We start from the raw sequence: 21,758 nt of genomic DNA, 5'->3' as shown, positions 1-21,758 counted from the left end.
TGTCCAACAGGCCTAGACCATGGTTGTGAAAGGAGGTGCACAGAAAAATAGTGTGGCATAACCCACATAAAAGGGGCCTTGACTGGAATCTACCAGAATATGGGGGGGGGGCTTGTCATGGTAACGTTTGGGAAACACTGGTCTACGGGACTTCATGCCAATATGGTGGCAATGACTATGGCTGAATCTCAAATAGCGCACTTGGGCACTTTAGTGTTCAGGTTTCAGTGCGTATGCCGTATTAGTTACGCACTGAAACATAGTGCCCGAAGTGCACAAGTGCGCCATTTGAGATCCAGCCCATTACTGTATTTGCATGCCATGTTACTTCACATTTTACACTGTCATTTGGGAACTGCATGCTTATGAAGTCTACGAGACAACACAAGGACTTGTTTATGTTCCTGTTCTCTGGGAATTGGGAGAAAGAACAGACAGGAAAGGGAGTTTTGTGCCAAGACTAAAATTTACTGCCGACGTCTGCAGAAGCTGCTGCACATGCATCCAGAATGTATTGTATTTACAAATAGTGAAAAAAAATCCTGAGCCTGAACTTTTTTCCCTGCTCCAACGACGACGACAAGATACTGCATAGTGACGTAACGTAGGCCTATTTTGACACATTATTCAAACATTTAATAGCCTGTGTATGACCATTATTCAAGCCTGATAGTAGAAGAAAACCCTGAACCTGTAACACTTTCTGAGATAAGAATAACATAATGGCTAATTATTATCAATGTTTTTATTTTTGTAAACTCTGTCAAGCCTGAAATCAGGCATGGAGCCTGAATACTATCACCCCTGTATTTAAGTGAAGAAATAAATCACAAAGCATCATAAAGCCAAACAAATTGAAACAAGCATAACAAGTAAGTCATCATGTCTACATATCGTTCCAAGTTGTGTTAGATCATAAGTAAAAAGGAAAAAAGAATCTGGTGCAACACGGATGTCTATTTTTTGTTATTTCTTTTTTCAGTGCATTCCGATCAACGTTTCGACGTCTTCACCAGAGTCGGGGACGATAAGCTGAACTACTATTAGAATCAATCAAACGCTGTGATCCACCTGACATAGTTGATATAAAAGGTTAATAATGCTACATTTCAAAAAGATGTTATTGGAAACTCCATAAGTCAACGGCAAAACTTAAAACTACACTGGACACAGGGACATAGGTCTTGGACATGGCAGCCTGTTTTTTTGACTGTGGAGTCGACTACAAGCAACTGCAGCCCTCTCCAGTTTCACAGCACCAGGCTGTGCTTATCCTCGACAAACAATATTCCTGTTTTGTGTGTAAGAGAGAGAGAGAGATAAAGATGGAGATAGAGATAGAGATCGAGAGTGAGGGAGTGAGTGTAGACAGGTGGGGGACATTAATGTTGCTTGGCTGCGTGGAGCATGTGGGCTTACGCCAAATGTCAACTTAATAACAGCGGCACAAAGATCAGCCATCCGAATCAGTTGCCTTGCAGGGAAAGTGAACACAGAAGCAGGGAGCATTGCAAGGTTCATGGGGCATTACATTTGCCACAGCTAAGTGAAGATGGTTTGGGGTGGGTGGGAGATTGGGTCTCGTGTTCAGGTAAATATCTGCTGCAGTCATCTGCTAGTTTCTGGGTTGTTGTTTTTATGTAACAACTTTAACAGCATCCCTAGAAAATGGTGTTCCAAAAGTCACTGTTATTAAAAACCCCTGACCCTTTATTAAAATTTACACGAGACACAATAAGTGTACCAGTATTCATAGTATTCATTTTACCATCACCAAAGCAGTATTACAGTTTGACTTTCAGTACAACACTTGCCATCACGTTTCAAAAGGCATGTAGACTACTCCAGAGAGAGACATAGGCCATACATACCTTGATACCAGGGCAGTGGGCAAAGAAGGCTTCAGGGCTCTGGGAGTGGTAGAGGGATCCGTGGCCCACGCAACCCCACGGGGCACGGATGGTCAGGTTCCCACAGTCAAAAAGGTTACCGGAGCGGTACCTGTACTTTGCTGCCTCATTCACAATCTGTACCCAGAGCCAGAGAGAGAGAGAGAGAGAGAGAGAGAGAGAGAGAGAGAGAGAGAGAGAGAGAGAGAGAGAGAGAGAGAGAGAGAGAGAGAGAGAGACAGAGAGAGAGAGAGAGAGAGACAGACAGAGAGAGAGAGAGAGAGAGAGAGAGAGAGAGAGAGAGAGAGAGCCAGAGAGAGAGAGCCAGAGAGAGAGAGCCAGAGAGAGAGAGAGAGAGAGAGAGAGAGAGAGAGAGAGAGAGAGAGAGAGAGAGAGAGAGAGAGAGTCAGAGGCATGCTCACTCCTTGAAGTTGTTACAACTTGATTGAGCTCTTTTGGCCAAAAAAAACCAACATTTTGAGGGAGAGAGAAAAGAAAAACACCCCATTTACTGATAGCTGCTCAATTAAACCATAAAAGGTCCAAATAATGACCTACTATTTATTGGACATGTCATTCGCCGAGCAAGCAAGGGAAGATTTTTTTTCTCCCTCGGTCACAGCCAAAAATAACGTTACATTCCCTGGTGATTAGAGCCCCATTTCAACATCAGAAAGAGGATAGATAGTCTGACAGAGCCTACTGCATCACGGCTGAAGCAGCTAACCTGCAGAGGAACACTAAAATTAGCTACAAGAGCAAAGACACACATCCACCTGACATCACTCTAATTTCACCTTATAAAAGTATTGGTTTTGTTTCAGGCACTGACAACCCCAGGCATTGACACCAGACGCTTGGCTTATGCAACTTGAAACTGAAAACATTTGAGTGAAATCAGTTGTCAGGCAATTATATATAATTTTCTTTGAAAAACCATCATGTAGGACGCATTCTGATGCAATTTTTTGGGTGAAAGGAATGTCAGCTGATGAATCCTTTACTGGTCTCTTCATTCTCCGCTTTCTTTTAATTTGGTTTTAATATGACCATTTCCTAACAGTGTCAACAATTTCATGTGTAGGTAGCTGACTGTCACTTTGTTTTGTAAAACTGGGTTGTAAAAAAAAAAGCCAATGAATCAATCAGAGTAGGCTATAAAAAGAGATGCTAAGGCTGCGATACTAGAGGGCTGGTGCCCAAGTACTGCAGCTGGGCTGAGTTCAGTGGGTTCACTTGAAGGGCTGAGCTTAGAGGGAAAACGACACATCCTCTTTGTCCTCATCCTTCCTCCACCCACCTCCAGTGTTGTCCTCCTCTGAAGGCTGATGAAGCTGACCTGCAGGAGGCACCTGGACAGGCTGGGCTGAGTGTACTGCTGCCGTTATTGGTCCTTATTAAAAGCTAGCGTACCGGTATGTATGTAATCATGCTAGACATTTATTTCAAGAATTTATGCTGCCCCTTCACAAATGCCATCTTTAACGTGACTATTTACCACAACCATAATTTTTAAGTCTTCACTTGAAAATTTACCAAAACAAATTTCCAAACATCTTTAGCTGTCAAATGTACTGCACTTGTTCAGAGGAGTACATTTAAGTTCATTAGTGTGTAAATACCTATGAAAGGGTGACATTTGTGAATGGGCAGCATACATTTAATAGCCAACTAAAATGACATACTCTGAGGTTATAACATACTCGTAGTGGTGGGATTAGAACTCGGCAGGACGGAGAGTCTGTGCGTATTTGGTGAGCGTTGTGTGTGTGTGTGTCTGTGCTTGTCTTGTGTGTGCACTCAAGCATATGTGGTTTGAATGCGTGTGCGAGTACACGCTATATGTGGCTGTAAGCACTAAGTGAGTGTGTTTGTGTGGGTGATGAAAGTCTGAAGCTCATGCGTCTTAATAAAAGAGAGTGCACTGAGGGCAGACATTAGATCAGCACAAAGCAGCAAAGACACAAGCACGAACTCCAATCATTCAGTGAACTCGCTAACTCCCTCAACTTAACTTCTCTGACTGGTCACGATCATGCCACGATGATGATGATTAGATCGATTGATTGATTGTTTACATGTATTGCCATTTCAGCAGCTATGGCTATATCATGACCAATACAGATAGAAAAAAACATCACTTCACATTTACAAAACCAACAACCATATACATTAAGAGATTAAATACGCTTCTTAACATCAATACATTCTAAAAAGTTCAAAAACTTTAAAGGTGGGACCTTATTAAAAATATCAGAAACATTATCTTTACGATGATGGTCACATGGAGATAGTAATGAGGCTGTTTGACACAGCGGTGAGGGGTCTCCCTGCTCCAGACGGCTTGCGCGCGCGCGCGCGCACGCACGCACGCACGCACGCACGCACGCACGCACGCACGCACGCACGCACGCACGCACACACGCACACACGCACACACACGGCTCTAAATTAACTTTTTCCACCACCAGCCAATTTGGCTAGTAGACTTTTTTCTTACTAGCCAAATGGAAGGTCAACTAGCCTTTTTATTGTTATCTCATGCGTTAATTATGTTGCTTTTAATTATTTTATTAAACTATGTCCTCAAACAGATAAACAATATACTCAATATAATTCACAGTCTATTCTACAATTATTTAGTAATTATTTTACTACCTGCATTTCATTATTTTTTTATTCCATTTCCTCTGAAAGCAGTGAATCGCATCTCACATGCCTCTCACATACCAGACCTACACTGGACCACATACAGAACAGACAGTACAGCCAAAAACTAGCCTATTGTCTCACACACCATCACCCAAACCTCACATACAGTATAGGCCCACACCTCACAACCACAGCATGCCTTCAAATCTCGTCACACACATACCAGACTTTCAACATGCACTACCAAACACTCACACACAACCACACACTACAAAAACCTCATATCCCCCAGACAGCATCACTTAAAACTTCACACACAGTGGGCCAAATACCACTGGACAATGCACAGAAGAGAGGGGAGGAGAAGAGATGAAGGAGAGGAGACGGAGAGGACGCGCACGCGCACACGCACACGCACACGCACACGTTCCTCCACTCATGCCGTAAGCAATTTGATATTGGAAAAGTAACTGTTGAATGGATTTACTTTTATAGGCCTAGACAATGCTTAGAATAGACCAAAAGGTATCACTAAGTTTTGACTAATCAAAGTGTACCTTAACTAAGGGAGTGTCTAGTCTGGTGTACTAATCAAAGTGTAGACTCCTTTGGCATTAATAATAGCCAGTTGCGGTTCTACAGATTCATTCCTGGGATGAGATGAGGTCCAGAATTGCCCATGAGCTCTATGAGCCCCATGCATGCAAAAGTTGATGTCTGCTCTTGTCAATCCATACAATGCCGGATGATATACACATCATTTGAAAGAGGGGAATCTACACTTTCCAACGATGTATGGCACTGGCTTGCACACTAAACCATCGCTGAGACAATGGATCGTGCATTCATAAGTAGGTTCATTCTGATGGCTAGAAAATCATGCAGCTACTTGAATTTGTGGACGAGGTGGCAACTCAACAAATGTCATACACCTACCATTGGAAAGGGCAGACACTGAGCTTTCCAATAGTTCCATGCATTCTCTGATAAACCAAAAAAATGGACTAGAACACGTATTTCTATGTAATAAATGGGTGAAAAAGCTTGGTTAGATTTCACTCTTCTGTCCAGTTTAACCAATTTTATGGGTAATCAATCCTTTTTTCACCTGTGGCTGTTCAGTACTTTCCATTATTCCATTTCAAGCTATTTAAAAGATGTTTGCGACTTGAGTTGCAAACAAATAACTGGAAAAATGAAGGTGACCCCAAACTTTTGAACGGTAGTGTATATGTATATGAATCTGAAGAGGGAACAAAATACTGATTAAAAATACTTATTATCTATTAGGACAAGGATTATTAGGACAAGTGAACAGGCCTCACAGTGGCAGGACTCAGCAAGGCTGCTGATCTCTGCTCTACTGTCTGACTCACTCCCCTGGGTCGTGTTGCGTGGGTTAAAAAGAACAGCATCCCTGTGGACCTCATCAACCAGCTTCCGATGTGCAAAATAATGATTCATACGCCGTGCATTTTCATAAAAGGGCTAAAGTCTTTACACCATTAGCCCACTGGAGAGGCCACCAAGCCATTCACTTTGAAGCAATTTCACAAATTCAGAGTAGATTAGAATTCTACTACTTTTGTAAATGATCCACTGTATTCCGATTAATAGAAAATGGTCGAAGGTGCTTTAATCAATTATGCATCAAACCTGAACTTTCTTTTCTTGCACCCAACGTGGAATTATGCAGATCTGGGCACAATCATATAGTCATGTACTCATAAAAAATAAAGTAGCCTCTGCCATGGCCAAACGGTAGAGCACTGGGTTACTACACTGGCGACCGGCCGGATTCCGGCCCAGGTCATTTGCTGATTATTCCCAATCTCTCTCCCCACACTCACTTCCCGTCATAATCTCTACTTTCCAATCATTTAAGGCACAAAGCCCCTAAATATATTTACAAAAATTAAAACGTAAAAGTAGCAGTATATTGAAATCCTGTGTGGATAGTGCTCTGTGGTTACGGACACCAATCACGAGACTGAAGCCAGCTCACCTGATCGAATGCCGGGTAAATGTAATCGGCGAACTGGATCTCTGCGATGGCTGTGGCTCCTGCCACGGCGGCACCGATGCCAAATCCCACAATGCCTTGTTCACACAGGGGAGTGTTGAACACACGGTCTTTACCTGGACAAGAGAGAGATAAAGGCAGAGTAAATTCATGTATGAGTATGTTAGTCTTTGTGTGTGTGTGTGTGTGTGTGTGTGTGTGTGTGTGTGTGTGTGTGTGTGTGTGTGTGTGTGTGTGTGTGTGTGTGTGTGTGTGTGTGTGTGTGTGTGTGAGAGAGAGAGAGAGAGTGAGAGAGATTGCCGTCAATGTCTTATTTATATGTTTTTAATATGTTTTTAGTTTAACTACACATTGGAGACGGGTCAAACGCAATTTCAAACTTCTGTGCCAACCCTGTTACATAGATTTTTGACAATAAAGTGCACTTGACTAGACCTGTCCGTGCAACTTGGCACACAAACACTGAAGAGAATCATTCTTATTCTCCCATTACCCTCTCCTCTGCTGTCCTAATGAATATCTATAGTATTGACACTTGACTGTGGCAAACTGAGGGAAATCCATGGCGATGTGAAGATGAAAGAGGTTAAACAAATGTACATGCAGTAGTATCAAATCAGTCCAAATTTATTTGTATAGCGCAACATCCCAACTACATAGTTGACTCAAAGTGCTTTGTAGACAAATATGAATGAATGTGAATATAGTCACAAGCAAGGTGCGATTTGTTGAAGACCCAGAAGGGGGTATGAGTTTCAGATTTTAAGCATTATCAATGGAGTTAAATACCGCAAATATTAAACTCCTGTTAGAAAAGTGGAGGTATCAAAACCAGAACGGGGGACAATCCCCCCCATCCCCCCCCCCCTACAAGTACTGAACTAGTAGTTAAGTGAGCATTTCACAAGTGATGATTACCTCATCGTGATCGCACTGTGAGGATGTGCTCCATTTTTTGACTTTTAAATAAACAAGACAATGTTTCAATCCCAATGAATCTGTTAATGGATCTTTTTTGTTTGCAAGAAATCGGAGTGCCGACCACCTCTTGTGGAAAGCCATTGCAGACAGATATAACCCAGCTCAATGCGCTCATGGCTGGGCTCTGAGAGGAGAAAAGAGCCCCTTGCCTGTGGCGTGGCCTAAAGTCAAGGGAAAATGAAAGGGCAAAAAATAGAGTAGACGTCGAACACCAACACCGCATCTAGAAAATGGAGGCCTCACTCTTAATAGGCCAGGACACACGAGTGTCAATCAGTCAGATGAGGAGATTAAATGTGAATTTCCTAATAACCTTCCACATGAGCAAATAAAAAACAAATCTAAAAAACACCACTGAGAGAGAGGCAGTGAGGGAGCAATTCAAACGTAGCCAATAATTGAACAAAGTGCCAAGTAATTGATATTAATGTTTTTATGGCTTGTTCCATTGGCTTTTCGGTAATAGCTAGCCAGCTGGTCAGGGGAAACCCAACGTCTGGACGGAATGTTCTGATGTGTTCCGACACTGCGACCTACACTAGAGAGCTAGCCATCATTTCCCACTTTGAGCAAAATCAGACCGGCACCTTGAGTGCCAACGCATGACATTTACGCATGCATGCCGTTTTTATGAGCTCTATGCTGACCACTGACCATGCAGGACAGGACGTCCCTGTCCAGATATCTGCTTTCCACTCAAGCGTGCCTTCAAGGATGCATTCAGTCAAAATGGCGGGGGAGAATGCAAGTAATCATGAGCCAATAGAGTAGTGTTTCTTAACGGGGGCGGCACAGCCCCCCAAGGGGCGTTGGGGAGCTCTAGGGGGCGATGAGAAGGACACAGCTGTGTTTGGTTGCCATTGCGGGGCATTAGTCCATTTCATTTTTTAATACTAGGGGACTTCAAAAAGTGGAGAAGACGCGCTCACACTATCGCCTAAATAGGCTACTTAACAATTCTCAAACTGGGTGCTGAATCCCACAAAAAACTTGAATGAATAAATGAAGCGAAGGACAGCACTCTTCAGATTTCTTCTTTGTTTATTTGTATATTTATAAACAAAGAAGAAATCTGAAGAGTGCTGTCCTTCGCTTCATTTATTAATACTAAGGGAGTCATTGTCAGGCTTATTATGATGTCAAGGGGGCGTTGGGAGGCTTGTGATGAGGCCAAGGGGGCATTTGTTCAAAAAAGGTTGAGAACCACCGCATTAGAGGGACCATTTTAAAACAGTTTTTGTGTGTGTGCGCGCCTGAGAGAGAGTGACAGAAAATGTAAGCAAATGACAGACAATGGGGGGGGCATGCAACAGCTAGCCTACCCTGTTATGACTACCTCCTTAATCGGTCACAACACTTTTATCCTGAACTTAATGCTCTTCTGAGGAGTAAACTTTCTCTTCATCTTCAGAGAAAAGGTTTGCAAAACACACACACACACACACACACACGCACTCCCCACCGTCAAAGATGATGACACGGAATATAATGATCCAAAAGGTCAACATCCTGACGTCAATGAAGGCTAATAGCTCTGTGTATGACCGTGTGAGAGTGTGTGTCTGTGTGCGTGTACATGTGTCTGTGTTGGGAGGGGGTGGGTGGGCATACACACACTATGCCACATCACCACCAGTGCCAGTGCCACAGTGCGGGAGGTAGCGGTAAGACCGGAAGATCTTTGGGTTTTTTTAGTCGTTGTCGTGAGAGAGGGAACACTGTGGACCAATGACGGCTCTGACGAGCACTTCATTATCCAGCGCACTGATTTTGGAGGAGAGTAGCAAGGATGTCGTGTCATGCGATGTGGGGTTTGAATGACATTGCCACAACTGTGGTAAAGTAATGAATCCATGGAAATCTAAAACTAACCAAAAAGCTGCCCAAAACTACAATAAAATGAAAAAAAATGTGCTAGTTCAAGGCATCTCATCTTTCAAAGATTACTTTGACGAATATTATTATGGTCATTACTGTTAAATGGTAAGTTTATTCGTTTCATATTTAAATCCCTACAGCCATGTCAGCAGTCTAAACGTCCAGTGGCTTACCACTAATAAAGACAAAATAACTGAAACTCATTTGCTACAGTAGAGAGTGATACGTCAACCACACAAGACACATAATATTCTATATGACGAGGAGAGATTCACTAATGTTTTTAAAACAGACATGTACTGCCATCTAGTGGTTGACTAAATCATTGCAAGACGACAGTCCAACAATGACATATTCTATGACCAAGCCCAAGATTTCTCTTCCATCCCATCTGACGCTACTCCACAGATGTTCCTGTTAAACTATACATAATGTTGATAAACATGTGCCAACAAGGCTGAAAGAGATCACTTGCTTACAGACATAATGGGGCTATGTGCTCTTGGAAAGAGGAAAGAAAGACTCAAACCTGTATACGGTCCTACAGGCTTGAGGTACTGGCAACCGAAGTGCCTTGTGCAGATTAAGTGTGTTATTTGCAGTACATCATAAATAAAGTAGTATGGCATGGCAGGGCCGGATTATCCATAACACCAGTGTTTCCCACAGAATTTTTGGAAACTATGGGGCCAGCGGGATTTTGTTGTTTGGGGGGGGGATTCACACGGGGCAATGGGGGGGTTCACGCGGCGTAAAAAAAAAGAAATAGGAGCACAGATAAGAATTTACAAACCCCAACTCCGATGAAGTTGGGACGTTTGGTAAACAGTGAATAAAATCAAAATGCTATCATTTTCAAAACATTCAATCTATTCATTAGATGGAGAATAGTGAAAAGACAACATATTAAGTGTTAAAACTGAGAAAAAATATTGTTTTGGGGGACATATGTACTCATTTCTAATTTGATAAATCCAGCACGTCTCAAAAGAGTTGGGACGGGGACAATAAATGGCAGCAAATGTCGAGGAAGACTAAAAACAAAACAAAAGACAACACTTAACAGTTAAATACATTAACCGATGAGATGATTTTATATAAAAACAGTGTTAATTCCTATCTTGGACATGATTTCACCAGCTTAAATGGTGGGTGTATTCCTTGTCATGTTTTGCAATGTTTTCCTTTCTGTAGTGCTTACAGTGTGACAGGTCTTGACCAAAAACCCACCATTTTATCACCTGCTGGTCCTTATGATGGAGCCAAACTGTTAAAACATAGTAGAGAATGCAATTTGACCTTACTATGTGGCAGTAATCGAAGATCTCCCTTCAAAATATAATGCATGAGTGGCTTTTCTTGCTGTTTAAAACCTATTTACCGGTATACCATTCAGCACTGTATTTAACTCTACAGATGAGTGACAACATCTTAACCAATGCACTACTGCACCCGCATGCCATCATGGAGGCTGACTTTTGAAGCTAGCACTAACACAAGTTGGATGGTCCATTTTCACTGTAGCACAGGATGTGCAATGCTCTATTATTGTCAAAAAGAATGGACTTCTACAACTTCTGCTGACTTCTGTAAGCAAAGGACAGTTTCCCATGTCTTCTGGGTATATTTCAAGTGAGCTCAGGTGCTTAGGAGAATGTTACACCCCTGTATCATTTTCATGCATTAAGCATTCTTAATATGGTCAATTTTCAATAGCTCTAATTCCTGGAGTGCTAGAGTGAGACTACAGCCAATATATATTTCATGATGTCATGAACCTATACAATGATTTTATTAACAAAAATATGTCTTATATATACTCAATCGTGGTAAATCAAAGGGAATTCAAAAATGTATGTTATAACTATGGTAATTATTCCCTTTGCATCTTTAATTCTGAGTGACTCAGCCTCTCTGTGATGATCTTATACCTGGACACCTATATTGTCCGTCAGTACAATTCATTTTGAAATGTTCTTCTTTGTTTTTTTATCTTATTTGGATGTTTACTAAATTTCACTGTTTCCCCGTCCCAACTCTTTTGAGACGTGTTGGATTTATCAAATTAGAAATGAGTACATATGTCCCCCAAAACAATATTTTTTCTCGGTTTTAACACTTAATATGTTGTCTTTTCACTATTCTCCATCTAATGAATAGATTGAATGTTTTGAAAATGATAGCATTTTGATTTTATTCACTGTTTACCAAACGTCCCAACTTCATCGGAGTTGGGGTTTGTAGGAGCACTGTGAAATTGTTAACGCACAGACAAAAATGGTCTAAGAGAGTAGGCTATACCTTTTCCCCAACACACATAGGCTTACACATTCTACATGAGGGGTGCTGGTCACAGGGCCAGTTTTTCAAAATTCCTTTCAAATTTTCAAAAGGTCTGAACAACATATTACACATTTATGTCTATACACATTCGTTACACATTAATTTCTATATGCAGCCCGATGTCTCCTCTGCTGTGTCAATGAAGGCCTGTTGCCCAACTCATTATCATACAACTGTAAAACAAAGCCTGGGGAGTGTCAGTAAACTCATCCCAATTGTCCCTTCTCTAAAGGTTTTTTATTGCTCCCAAACCCAAGTTAACCACAACAACTTGACTAGGCTTTTGATCCCTCTGTCTTTCAAGCACTCATGGTTTTCTCTATAGGATGTATTTACTCCAGGAGGAAAATGAGACGGAAATCGTTTTTCAAATCGTTTAATAGAAAACGGAAATCGTTTAAAAAAAAAAATATATATATATATATATATATATTTTTTTTTTTTACATTTTCGAAACTATGGCGGCCAATTTTAAACTATGGCGGTGCGCCATAGTTTCCTTAATGTATGGGAAACACTGATAACACCCAGCAGCACAGTGCCCAGGGGCACCAACCATTTTTGACCAGTGAAGGGGCACCACAAGATGCAAACTGGTGCCCCACACTGGCAGCTGCCAAAATCAAGCCATGGAACAAACAGTACTTCAGTTAGCACTTCCTTATTGTTAAATCATTTTTCTGGGCAGTACGACCTCTTTGCCTGCTCAAGGCACTTCACTGAAAGCTACTCACCATACTTGTCTCGAAGGCCAACTGTACAGCGGAATACTCCACCAAAGGCAACGTCTTCCCCAAAGATTACTGTAGGGAAACAGAAGAAATACAGGACAAATTAGATTCCATTTCTTTGAAAAACAGTCAAGAACCTTACTACAATACCATTGGGAGTCTGGCCTTCACCATGGCATTTTTTCTGTGGCATCTCTTATAAAATGAAGGACACAGCAACAAAACATACAGTATACCGAGCAGACAATACAGTCTAGTGTGGGCATACATACATAAGTGGTCAGAGTCATTTGCACAGATAAAATAACATCCACACTACTATTTAACATCTTTGGTACAGAACCTGATGGTAACAAAGAAAGTAATATATAGTGTGTAAACTTGTGGTCACTCTAGTTACATGTGTATTACTCATGCAAACTTGTGTATACTATGTGTACATCTTCGGTGTAATTTGGGATGCATTTCCCCATAAGGGTGTGATTTAGTGCCAACTTGGTGCTTTGCTCCTATTCACGAAGTTAGAGTGTCATCACAATGACATACCAGTTATGTAGAACCTGTGCTAGCTGAAAGCCCCCCCCACCATCACCCCACGTAAAAAAGTGTAAATAAAGTACGAATAATTCCAAAACATTGAAGTTAAAGAACGCTTCACCTCACTACGTTCTAAAGCAAGAGACAACTACAATGTTACAAGTATGTATACAATTTCTGTATCTTTTCAAAGGCGCCTCCTCCACGTTGTCTACCATGTCAATATGGTGGAATGTTGACATTGATTCACATCTCTGGCTCCAAGTGGGCAGATAAAATATGTTAACACAGCTCCTCTTGTCCTCGGATGACCTCAAACCTCAAATGAGGAAACATTTATTGTTGATGGAGGAAGTATAAAGAAAGGGGGGAAAGCAGGTGAACAAACATCTACGAGGGATTCTGTGCATGTGGATCTCAATGTGCTGAACAGACTTTATTTTTGCAATTGAGAAGGCTATTAGTATGTCCGAGAGCGGCATCCAGACATGGAAAAACTGGTTTTGATATCAGAGCATTCCAGACATTGCCCTGAGAATAACATTAGCCTTCTGCCCCGCTGGTGTGGCTGCACTTCATTTGGCCCAGCTCTTTATTAAGTGCATTACCCATTTCCACAGGCATTTTGTAGACTTGGGTTCAGCTGATGGTTTTACTGCTGAAAAAAGGTAAGCTTTCCTGGCATGGTTCTGCAGGCAGAGAGGAAAGAACCATGACAGGAAAGCTTACCTTTTTACCTGTGGCTACGGGTCAGACACAGGCAGAAGCAAAAAATTGTAGAACAGAGTGCTTTAGAGTCTTTGGACAGAACACTTTGATTTAAGGATTGAAGTGTTCATACTTATTTTTCACAGTTTTTGTTTGTGTTTGGCCACTTTTAATTGTGAGCACGGTGTAATCCTTTAAATGCAGACAGAACATTTTGACAATTTCATTCTTATGCACGAAAAGACCAAACGTCCAGGTGTCCGAGACAGCCGGGTGAACCCCAAACTGAGTCTCACCTGCTGTCGGATCTGCGGCAAGTGTGTTGTCCAAGGCACTGGTTATCGACTGGAACAGGTTCATCTTCACAGTGGGCCCTGCAAGGACATTAAGAAAAAGTTATTAAGAATTAAGTCAAGTCACTTCGGGTTTTCGTTTTTTCGTAGTTGTTACAGCCATATAGATTTTGATAAATAATCAGGCAAGTTACAACCATAGGAGCGCTCCAACTCAGAAAGTAGTAGTTGTCTTTACAGTAGATGAGCGTTCAATAAAAGATATCAGATGGAGTAAAAAAAAAGAGGCAGCAGTCTAGCCTATTGCCTTTACTTAAAAAGTGTATGCATGTTCATGTCCACACAGACACTATTTGGCGTGAAGCACTCCTTAGTGAAAAAGCTCGTGTGGTCTTTTTTACGTTCCATAATGACAGCATTTCAGCAGAAATATTTGCCATTAGCAACACAATCAACTCTTGAAAGAACAATACAAGCAATGCAGATACACACCAATAAGGTTACATTATGCCATACACATGAACACAATTCATAGGTTTGCTACACAAAGCTGTAGGCATCAGTGATCAGCACTGGTAATTAGGGGTGTCACAGTAAAACAATTTAATCTCAAAGCCACTGTGAGCAAAAATATCACTGTTTTTGAGGCAACAGACTCGTAAGACATGCTAGAAAGCCTCACAGTGCTACTGCCACAGAGTACGGTGCAGTTATCCACCACAATTGTATCTGTTATTGTGGCACCCCTACAGCTAATGCACAAATTCTACATTTTCCTTCTTTGGACACTTCACAGGGCCTGAGAGCACGAAACCAACAGACCTGAGACAAACAATAGCATTTCATACCAATTTCCTGGAACTGTAGTAATTCTAAAACAGAACAGACTGATATTGCAACATTGCTGTTAATATGTGAATGGTGTTAATGGACAACCTCCACAGTTCCAGCAAATGAAGACAACTTTTTTTCTTTCAGTGTTTGAAATTCATCTGTTGTTTTGGAGGGTGGATCACAAATCCATTTTTTTTTTCAATCCAAATCCTTTCTTTTGGGATGTGATGAGGTGACCATCACTAGGGTTGTGGGTGTGTTCAAATGGTCTTGCCTATGGTCCTATGTCAGAGGCAGAGTCCCAGTTTGGTAACCCGGAATGTCCGGATTCAAGTTCCAAAGGGGCAACTTTATTAGCCTCGCTCACCATCCTACGTACTTCCGCCAAGAGACTTGGCTCCGCACTACGTCTGGTACCTGTTTTCTGTGGAGCAATGTTGACCGGTAGGATTTGCGCCGGTGTTCTGACAAACGGTCCCACATTGTAATTTTATCCTACGGTAGGATGTTCTGTCAGGCGTGTCTATTAAACGGTCCTACATCGCCATAGATGGACGTCAGACATGTTTGTTTAACAACTTATAAGTTAAATCCTGATTTTTCCGAAAATTTGCATCCTGCTTCCTGCAATAGCGTCAGATCAAACAACCTCCAGACCATGAATACGAAATGAAATGGTAGTATTATGGGATGGTCAGGACCAGGCTACAAAACAAGTATTGTTTAGGGAAAAAAAAACCTATGCATCAATCTCTTCCTCTGGATCCTCATCAAGCAGGTGAGAGGAGGAAGTGGTGGCAGGGCCAGTGGTCTTTAGGAGACCTGGATGGAGCATCCACCTACAGTAAGTGAAGTGCATTTAGGGATCAAATCTGCAAATCTGTGTCAGATGTGTCTGTTCTGTATTCTTTTACATTACACTTAGTTGACACTTTTATCCATAGCTACTTAATGTTATTTTGCTGGGTATTGGTGGGTGGTTGACGTTTAAGGGCGTAACGCAAAAAAAAAAAGACTTTTTCCAATTCCTGAAAAAAACGGAGAAAAAATGAAAAAAATAAAGCTCTTAAAGCATTTTTGGGAAAATGTGCCCTGCGGTATGACATCCTTGGTGTGACATTTCTGTAAGATACAATAAAATCATTAATATTCTGCACAAACATATCCCCCAAGCCCTTTGTACCATTGTTCCTTTAATCCCCACCCCACACACACACTACTACCCACCCGCACCCCCATCCCCACCCCCACCCACACACGCCTATGCATTGTACAGGCAGACAACTGTGATTTCACTGCATGGTTTCACTGTATTACTTGTAATAATTGTGTGAATGTGACAAATAAATCTCCTGGTATCCTTATATCCTTGCACGATACATGAAAAAACAAGTAAGGATTGAGTAATACATTGCATACGCACGTCACACCGCAGGACATGAAGTCACACCACAGGAAATTCACTGCATTGTGGCCATTTTAATCCTTTTGTACGTGACTGACCTCTGAGCTCATGCTAACTAGATAATGATATTGTGTTCAATCTTAATATGTGTTTTCATTTATAACAATCTTTTTTTTCCTTCTATAAGAGCTGTCACACCACAGGACACCATAAAATGAACCTAAGCATTGCGTGACAGAAACATTGCAATATGTAGACATATTAAGAGGTGAATAGTCACCTTAAACTTCCACACCACTCTCCAATAACTGAGGTACTGACTGGTTAGGAGCCTGTCTTTATGACCCTTGTAGCTGGCCTTGCAGCTGCCCGTTCACAAACATTGACATACAGGTCGCAATTTGTGTTATGAAATGGAACTTGAAGTTCATATTACTGTCTTGAGTTTTTTTCACATTTACATATCTTAATATAAAGTTGATATTTATGCGATCATGCCAAATGCTTCATACATTATTCAAAATGCTGTTGGTTAAAGACTAATATGAAACATAATGTACCACATCTTCTGTATTGACATTTGTTTTTAAGAGGAAAAATAACAGTTTTGTAGGTTTTTAAGCAATGTTATGAAAAAACAAGGCGTCATGTCAACCACTCTGGTACAGTCCCTGGAGAAATGTGGGGTTGGGTGCCTTGCTCAAGGGCACAGCCATGGATGGAGGGGTAGGGAGAGGTATGGGTCGGATTTGAACCTGCAACCTTCTGATCCGAAGTCTGCCTCCCTAACCATTAGGCCGCTACAGCTGTCCCATTACGCCACGGTTGCTTCCTGTTCATGATAGGCACAATATGGAACTGTGGCTCACATGCAGGCCGCCTCAACCTCCTTTGGATGTAGGCACAGGCCATGTTTGAAGACATGACAGGTTGCCATTACAAAACCATCAGCTGGTGTGGTTGTGCGCGCACGCCATACAGTAGTCTAGAGTAAAAGCCAGGTGTTTTTGTGGCCGGTCAAGTTATATGGAAGAGCCGTCCACAAAAGTGCTCCCCCATGTGACTAAGTCTCATACTTTTTCTATTCTCTTGTTCTTAACCCTTAATGAGTTCTACACTGCAGCCAGCAAGCAGGTGTGCATCAGCTAAAATAACTAAAAATGATTAATATCCAGCTTTGGGGGAATAACTTGATCCAACCGTGGAGAGCGTTTCCCATCATGCAAACACTGCAGGTTATATAGGTGCCAGAAAAAGTAAGATTTATCAATGCATGCATCTGGGCATATCATCATCATCATCATCACCATCGTCATCTGCTTTGTCAAAGCAACTCTTCTCTCGTTGTGCCACACATTACATGAGCACAGTTTCATATTCCAGCATTCTAACCCCTTGCCATGATAACACAGTAGTGTCGTTTGTACTGTCTGATGCGCAGCGCATGCATGGGTCATCTGTTACGCTGACTGTTCCCGTGTAGTCTAAGCATTGCAGTGCCTAACATGAGAAGGCCTAAACAACCTTCGAGCACATATCAAATCCTTGCCCCGATTCCAAGCTCAATTTTAAGACAATGTGTAATGTTATGAGACTTTGTGATCAGTTAAAACCCACAAACGTTGCTATTCAGACCCCCGCTGTGATTGCCCCTAGTGGCAGGGAAAGGCGCAAGGACGACCGCGTGTGAATGGAACCATGTAAATATTGCACCCAGGCGCACAGTTTGCGCCTTTCTCCTGTCAAAATATGCCAACACACACTACACTTCATTTGAAACGGCACCACAAAGCCATACGTTTGTTTGAAAATGAAAAATACAACTAAGCCTAAACAAAACATTCACCCTTTGCCCAAAAGTAAACTTGCTGCAAGTTGCTAGCTAGCATGGCAATCTCTCATCTGTGATGTTGACAGTGCATCAGCAGACAAGAGGTCATTTATGACAGGTTTGTCGAAATCAGCGATACCACGAAAACATGGAACGCACTTTCCGTTTGCAATACAGAACAGGTGGCTACCATGCAAAGTAAAATAACAAGGGCATACAGAAAAAAAACGTACCATAGTCAGTGGTCACCGGGTCAGGCTGAAAGGTGAAATGGGAGACATGCCTCCTGTGGGTTTTGGAAGTGGGCGAAACGCTTGGAGAAAGCTTCGCCAAAGTAATACCCAAGCAACTGGGCACGCCACCGTGTACATTAGAAATAGCCCCCTTTGAGCTTGCACTCCTGAGCAGAAACCGTGCAGCCGCCGCCATTGTTACAGCATCCAACCAGGAAGTGGAAAATGACGTCGTAATATCTAACTGGAAAACACGGCTCCGATTGGTTGAAAAGGTGGGTGGCGTTGAAGTGTGCTCCTCACACACAACTTGATCAGCTGAGCTTTGGTGTGAAGCTTAACACTTGGTTCTACTCTTCATCATTTTCATTCCTCTCATAGTTGTCTGCTCTGCACCAGCTCTGTGAAACCTAGAATAGGCCGAATGACTCAAATTGTAGCCCAGCATAAGAACTTACAGTGAAAACACCAACTTACTTGCTTTAATGTAGGGTATTTTGCATGATGTGTAGGCCCTAATGTTAAGGCCTGGAAATAACAAAGGCTGGTTGGATTGTTACAACATGATCCATTTACTTACTCTCCACACAAAAATAGCCGTGAACATGCTGTACGCTATGCAGGGGGGCCGCTAGGGGGGGAGGGGGGGGGGGGGGGGGGGGGGGGGGGTGGAGTAGTACAGATTCTAAGGGCCCAAGCTCTGATGGAGCCCTTAAGGGGGGCAAAGCACTGAGAGGGGCCCTTAAGGGGGCCCAAAATTCGAATCTTTCATGGGGCCCAACATTTCTGGCATCGCCCCTGACGCTATGTAGGGGTTTGGCTCTCTAGGCTAGTGAACATTCCCACTCATCTGGGTGTAACAAGAATAGGCCATAAACATAGAAAAGTAAAACCTGCAGTGAAATTAGAGTTGACCAATTAGTAGGCCTCTCTGTGTGTGTGTGTGTGTGTGTGTGTGTGTGTGTGTGTGTGTGTGTGTGTGTGTGTGTGTGTGTGTGTGTGTGTGTGTGTGTGTGTGTGTGTGTGTGTGTGTGTGTGTGTGTGTGTGTGTGTGTGTGTGTACGTGTGTCCTACTCGTTATTACAATGTAAAAGCCTGTTAAAAAAAATCCTTGGGTGTGTGCATACATGCATCAGCAATGACCTCTCCCGGACCACCAACACTGCATCACTGGCAAAGAAACAAACCCCTGCAGCGCCTCTAATTCCTGCGTAAATTGAAGAAGGCACTTACTTCCCAGAGGAACCATTGAGCTGCACAGACTAGGCTACCCGATGACTGTGCTTTGAGCATTTCATTGTCACCTCACCACGCACTGTTCACATGAAGAAGCCAGTTGGGCTGCCGCCTTCATTGGATTATGCTAAAATGGAAATGTGTGATGCATTCATAAATGACAAAATGCAATTTTAGCTTTGTTTCTTCAGTGCGTTTGTATTTCAATGACATATGATTCAATTCCTAATGCAACTGTTGAACACTTGCCCCTTACCCCACACCCCCAGCACCATGAACCCAGGCCAGCAATGTCCCTGCCAACACACACACACTCACACTCTCTCTCTCTCTCACACACACACACACACACACACACATGAAAAACGTGAAATGAAAATAAAAAGTTATTTTATTCTTTGATAAAAAAGAGCAAATGGTCTGCAGTGTAACACTCTGTGTACATCACAGCAGTATAGTCATCTACATGTTTTGTCACAGCAGTGTAGTCATCTATTCATGAAATCATTTAAATGGCAAAGTGTGTATGCGCACTGGACAGCAATAGCAGTAAGCGGCCTGTAATTTAGTGAGTGCATTCCAATATGCAACCTTGCGTCCTCCACTTGGGCTTGTGGCCTCACGTTTTGCTGACGCCCGCCTCCGTGGAGAAAACAATTACGTTTCCCCGCTGTCAGCATAGCCACAACAATTTTTGGGGACTATTCTTCATTTACCATCCGTATTGCAAATGAGAAAATGACATTACAATTGAGCTTTTGCAAGATATTGAAATATAATGCTTTTGTCAGTGATGTCATCATCACAACGTATTACTTCCTGGTACGAGGCCACAAGCACAAGTGGAGGACGCAAGGTCACATATTGGAACGCACCCAGTGACTGGTAAAGGGTCATGTTTGGATATATACGCATTTTTTATTTAAGTTTGTGTGTCCTTCTTGCCCGCTTTTCTATTCCTTCTTCCGTCTGCCTCACTCACTACTCGCCAGAACAGCCAATCCGGTGACAGCAACACCCAGTGGGTATACTTGGAAGTACTTTTCATTGATCTTCACAGAGCCTGCCTCTCTCTGCAGATTGACACCTGAGGCAGCGAATAGGCTCTCCACATGCTGGTAGATGTCTTCCTGCTCCAGGACGGGGTCGAGTGGAGCGCACTCCGAGTCCTCCTCATCCAACACCAACGCCTGAAACAAACACACACACACACACACACACAAATACAAACACAAACACACATATGCACATACACACACACACACACACACACACATACAAAGATGGTTAGAAGTCCTTAGAACACTCACATACAGTACACACGCACGCACGAACACACACACAATCACACACACACACACACACACACACACACACACACACACACACACACACACACACACACACACACACACACACACACACAAAGAGGGTCAGGGTCAGGACACACACGCATGCGTGTACACACGCGCACACACATACACACGCACGCACGCACGCACGCACGCACACACACACACACACACACACACACACACACACACACACACACACACACACACACACACACAGACAAGAGGGTTAGAACACTCACATTCAGTACACACACACACACACACACACACACAAACTCGGTCAGGGTCAGAACACACATGCACGCACACATAGCTAGACACACGCACACACACACTTACCATCTGGTGCAGGGCTTGCAACACTGGAGGAGAAGAGCAGGAGGAGAGAGTATATGTTTATATTTGAGGGGAGATAAACGTATATTACCTGTAATCAGACAGGACGGTGAGAGACAGGAAATGAGTGGGTAGAAAGAGAAGAGATGGGGAAGGAATCTCAGGCCAGAATCGAACCCGGATCCCTAACATAATAGTACACCATACTAGCCCACTGCACCACATCACCCGCCCACCTTGTATTTTTTTCCTTTCACTTTTACATTCGAAATTTCTTCAAGCTTTTGAAAAAGAACACACAACGTGTGTATCTGGCCAAGATTACTGAGGCTTGCATCTTGTAAAAGTTCAGAAATGGTTCGTTCCACCATTCATTTTGTAAATTGTGTTTGCTTGCTGGGTCTTCTCTCATTATTAATATTAATGAATTGGGGATTTCACACCGGCCACCTGTCAATTGCGGTGTAGAGAGTAGAGTAGAGTTATTTTATTA

The 21,758-nt window shown here is 42.5% G+C and overlaps 1 protein-coding gene and 1 long non-coding RNA gene across 2 annotated transcripts in view; both read right to left on the bottom strand.

Moving 5' to 3' along the window:
• bckdhb (branched chain keto acid dehydrogenase E1 subunit beta) overlaps window positions 1–18,565 on the bottom strand; it is a 113,948-nt gene extending 95,383 nt beyond the window's left edge. Inside the window, exons 1-5 of the mRNA XM_063199600.1 lie at window positions 18,339–18,565; window positions 14,039–14,116; window positions 12,501–12,569; window positions 6,547–6,680; window positions 1,872–2,027 (exon numbers count right to left, since the gene is read on the bottom strand). Of these exons, the coding sequence (XP_063055670.1) occupies window positions 1,872–2,027; window positions 6,547–6,680; window positions 12,501–12,569; window positions 14,039–14,116; window positions 18,339–18,534 (633 nt within the window). The 5' untranslated portion in view covers window positions 18,535–18,565. The remainder of the gene's footprint in view (window positions 1–1,871; window positions 2,028–6,546; window positions 6,681–12,500; window positions 12,570–14,038; window positions 14,117–18,338) is intronic.
• Window positions 18,566–19,947: 1,382 nt separating this feature from the next.
• Window positions 19,948–21,318, bottom strand: LOC134448612 (uncharacterized). Its single transcript, XR_010034806.1, has 2 exons — window positions 21,269–21,318; window positions 19,948–20,764 (listed from the first exon to the last, which is right to left on the bottom strand). It is a non-coding gene; the product is annotated as an uncharacterized LOC134448612 (long non-coding RNA).
• Between the last annotated feature and the right edge of the window lie 440 nt (window positions 21,319–21,758).

Source organism: Engraulis encrasicolus, chromosome 5 (assembly GCF_034702125.1).
Source record: "Engraulis encrasicolus isolate BLACKSEA-1 chromosome 5, IST_EnEncr_1.0, whole genome shotgun sequence".
NCBI lineage: Eukaryota > Metazoa > Chordata > Actinopteri > Clupeiformes > Engraulidae > Engraulis > Engraulis encrasicolus.
The sequence above is the reverse complement of the archived record's forward strand: the minus strand, read 5'-3'. Positions and strand labels throughout refer to the sequence as shown.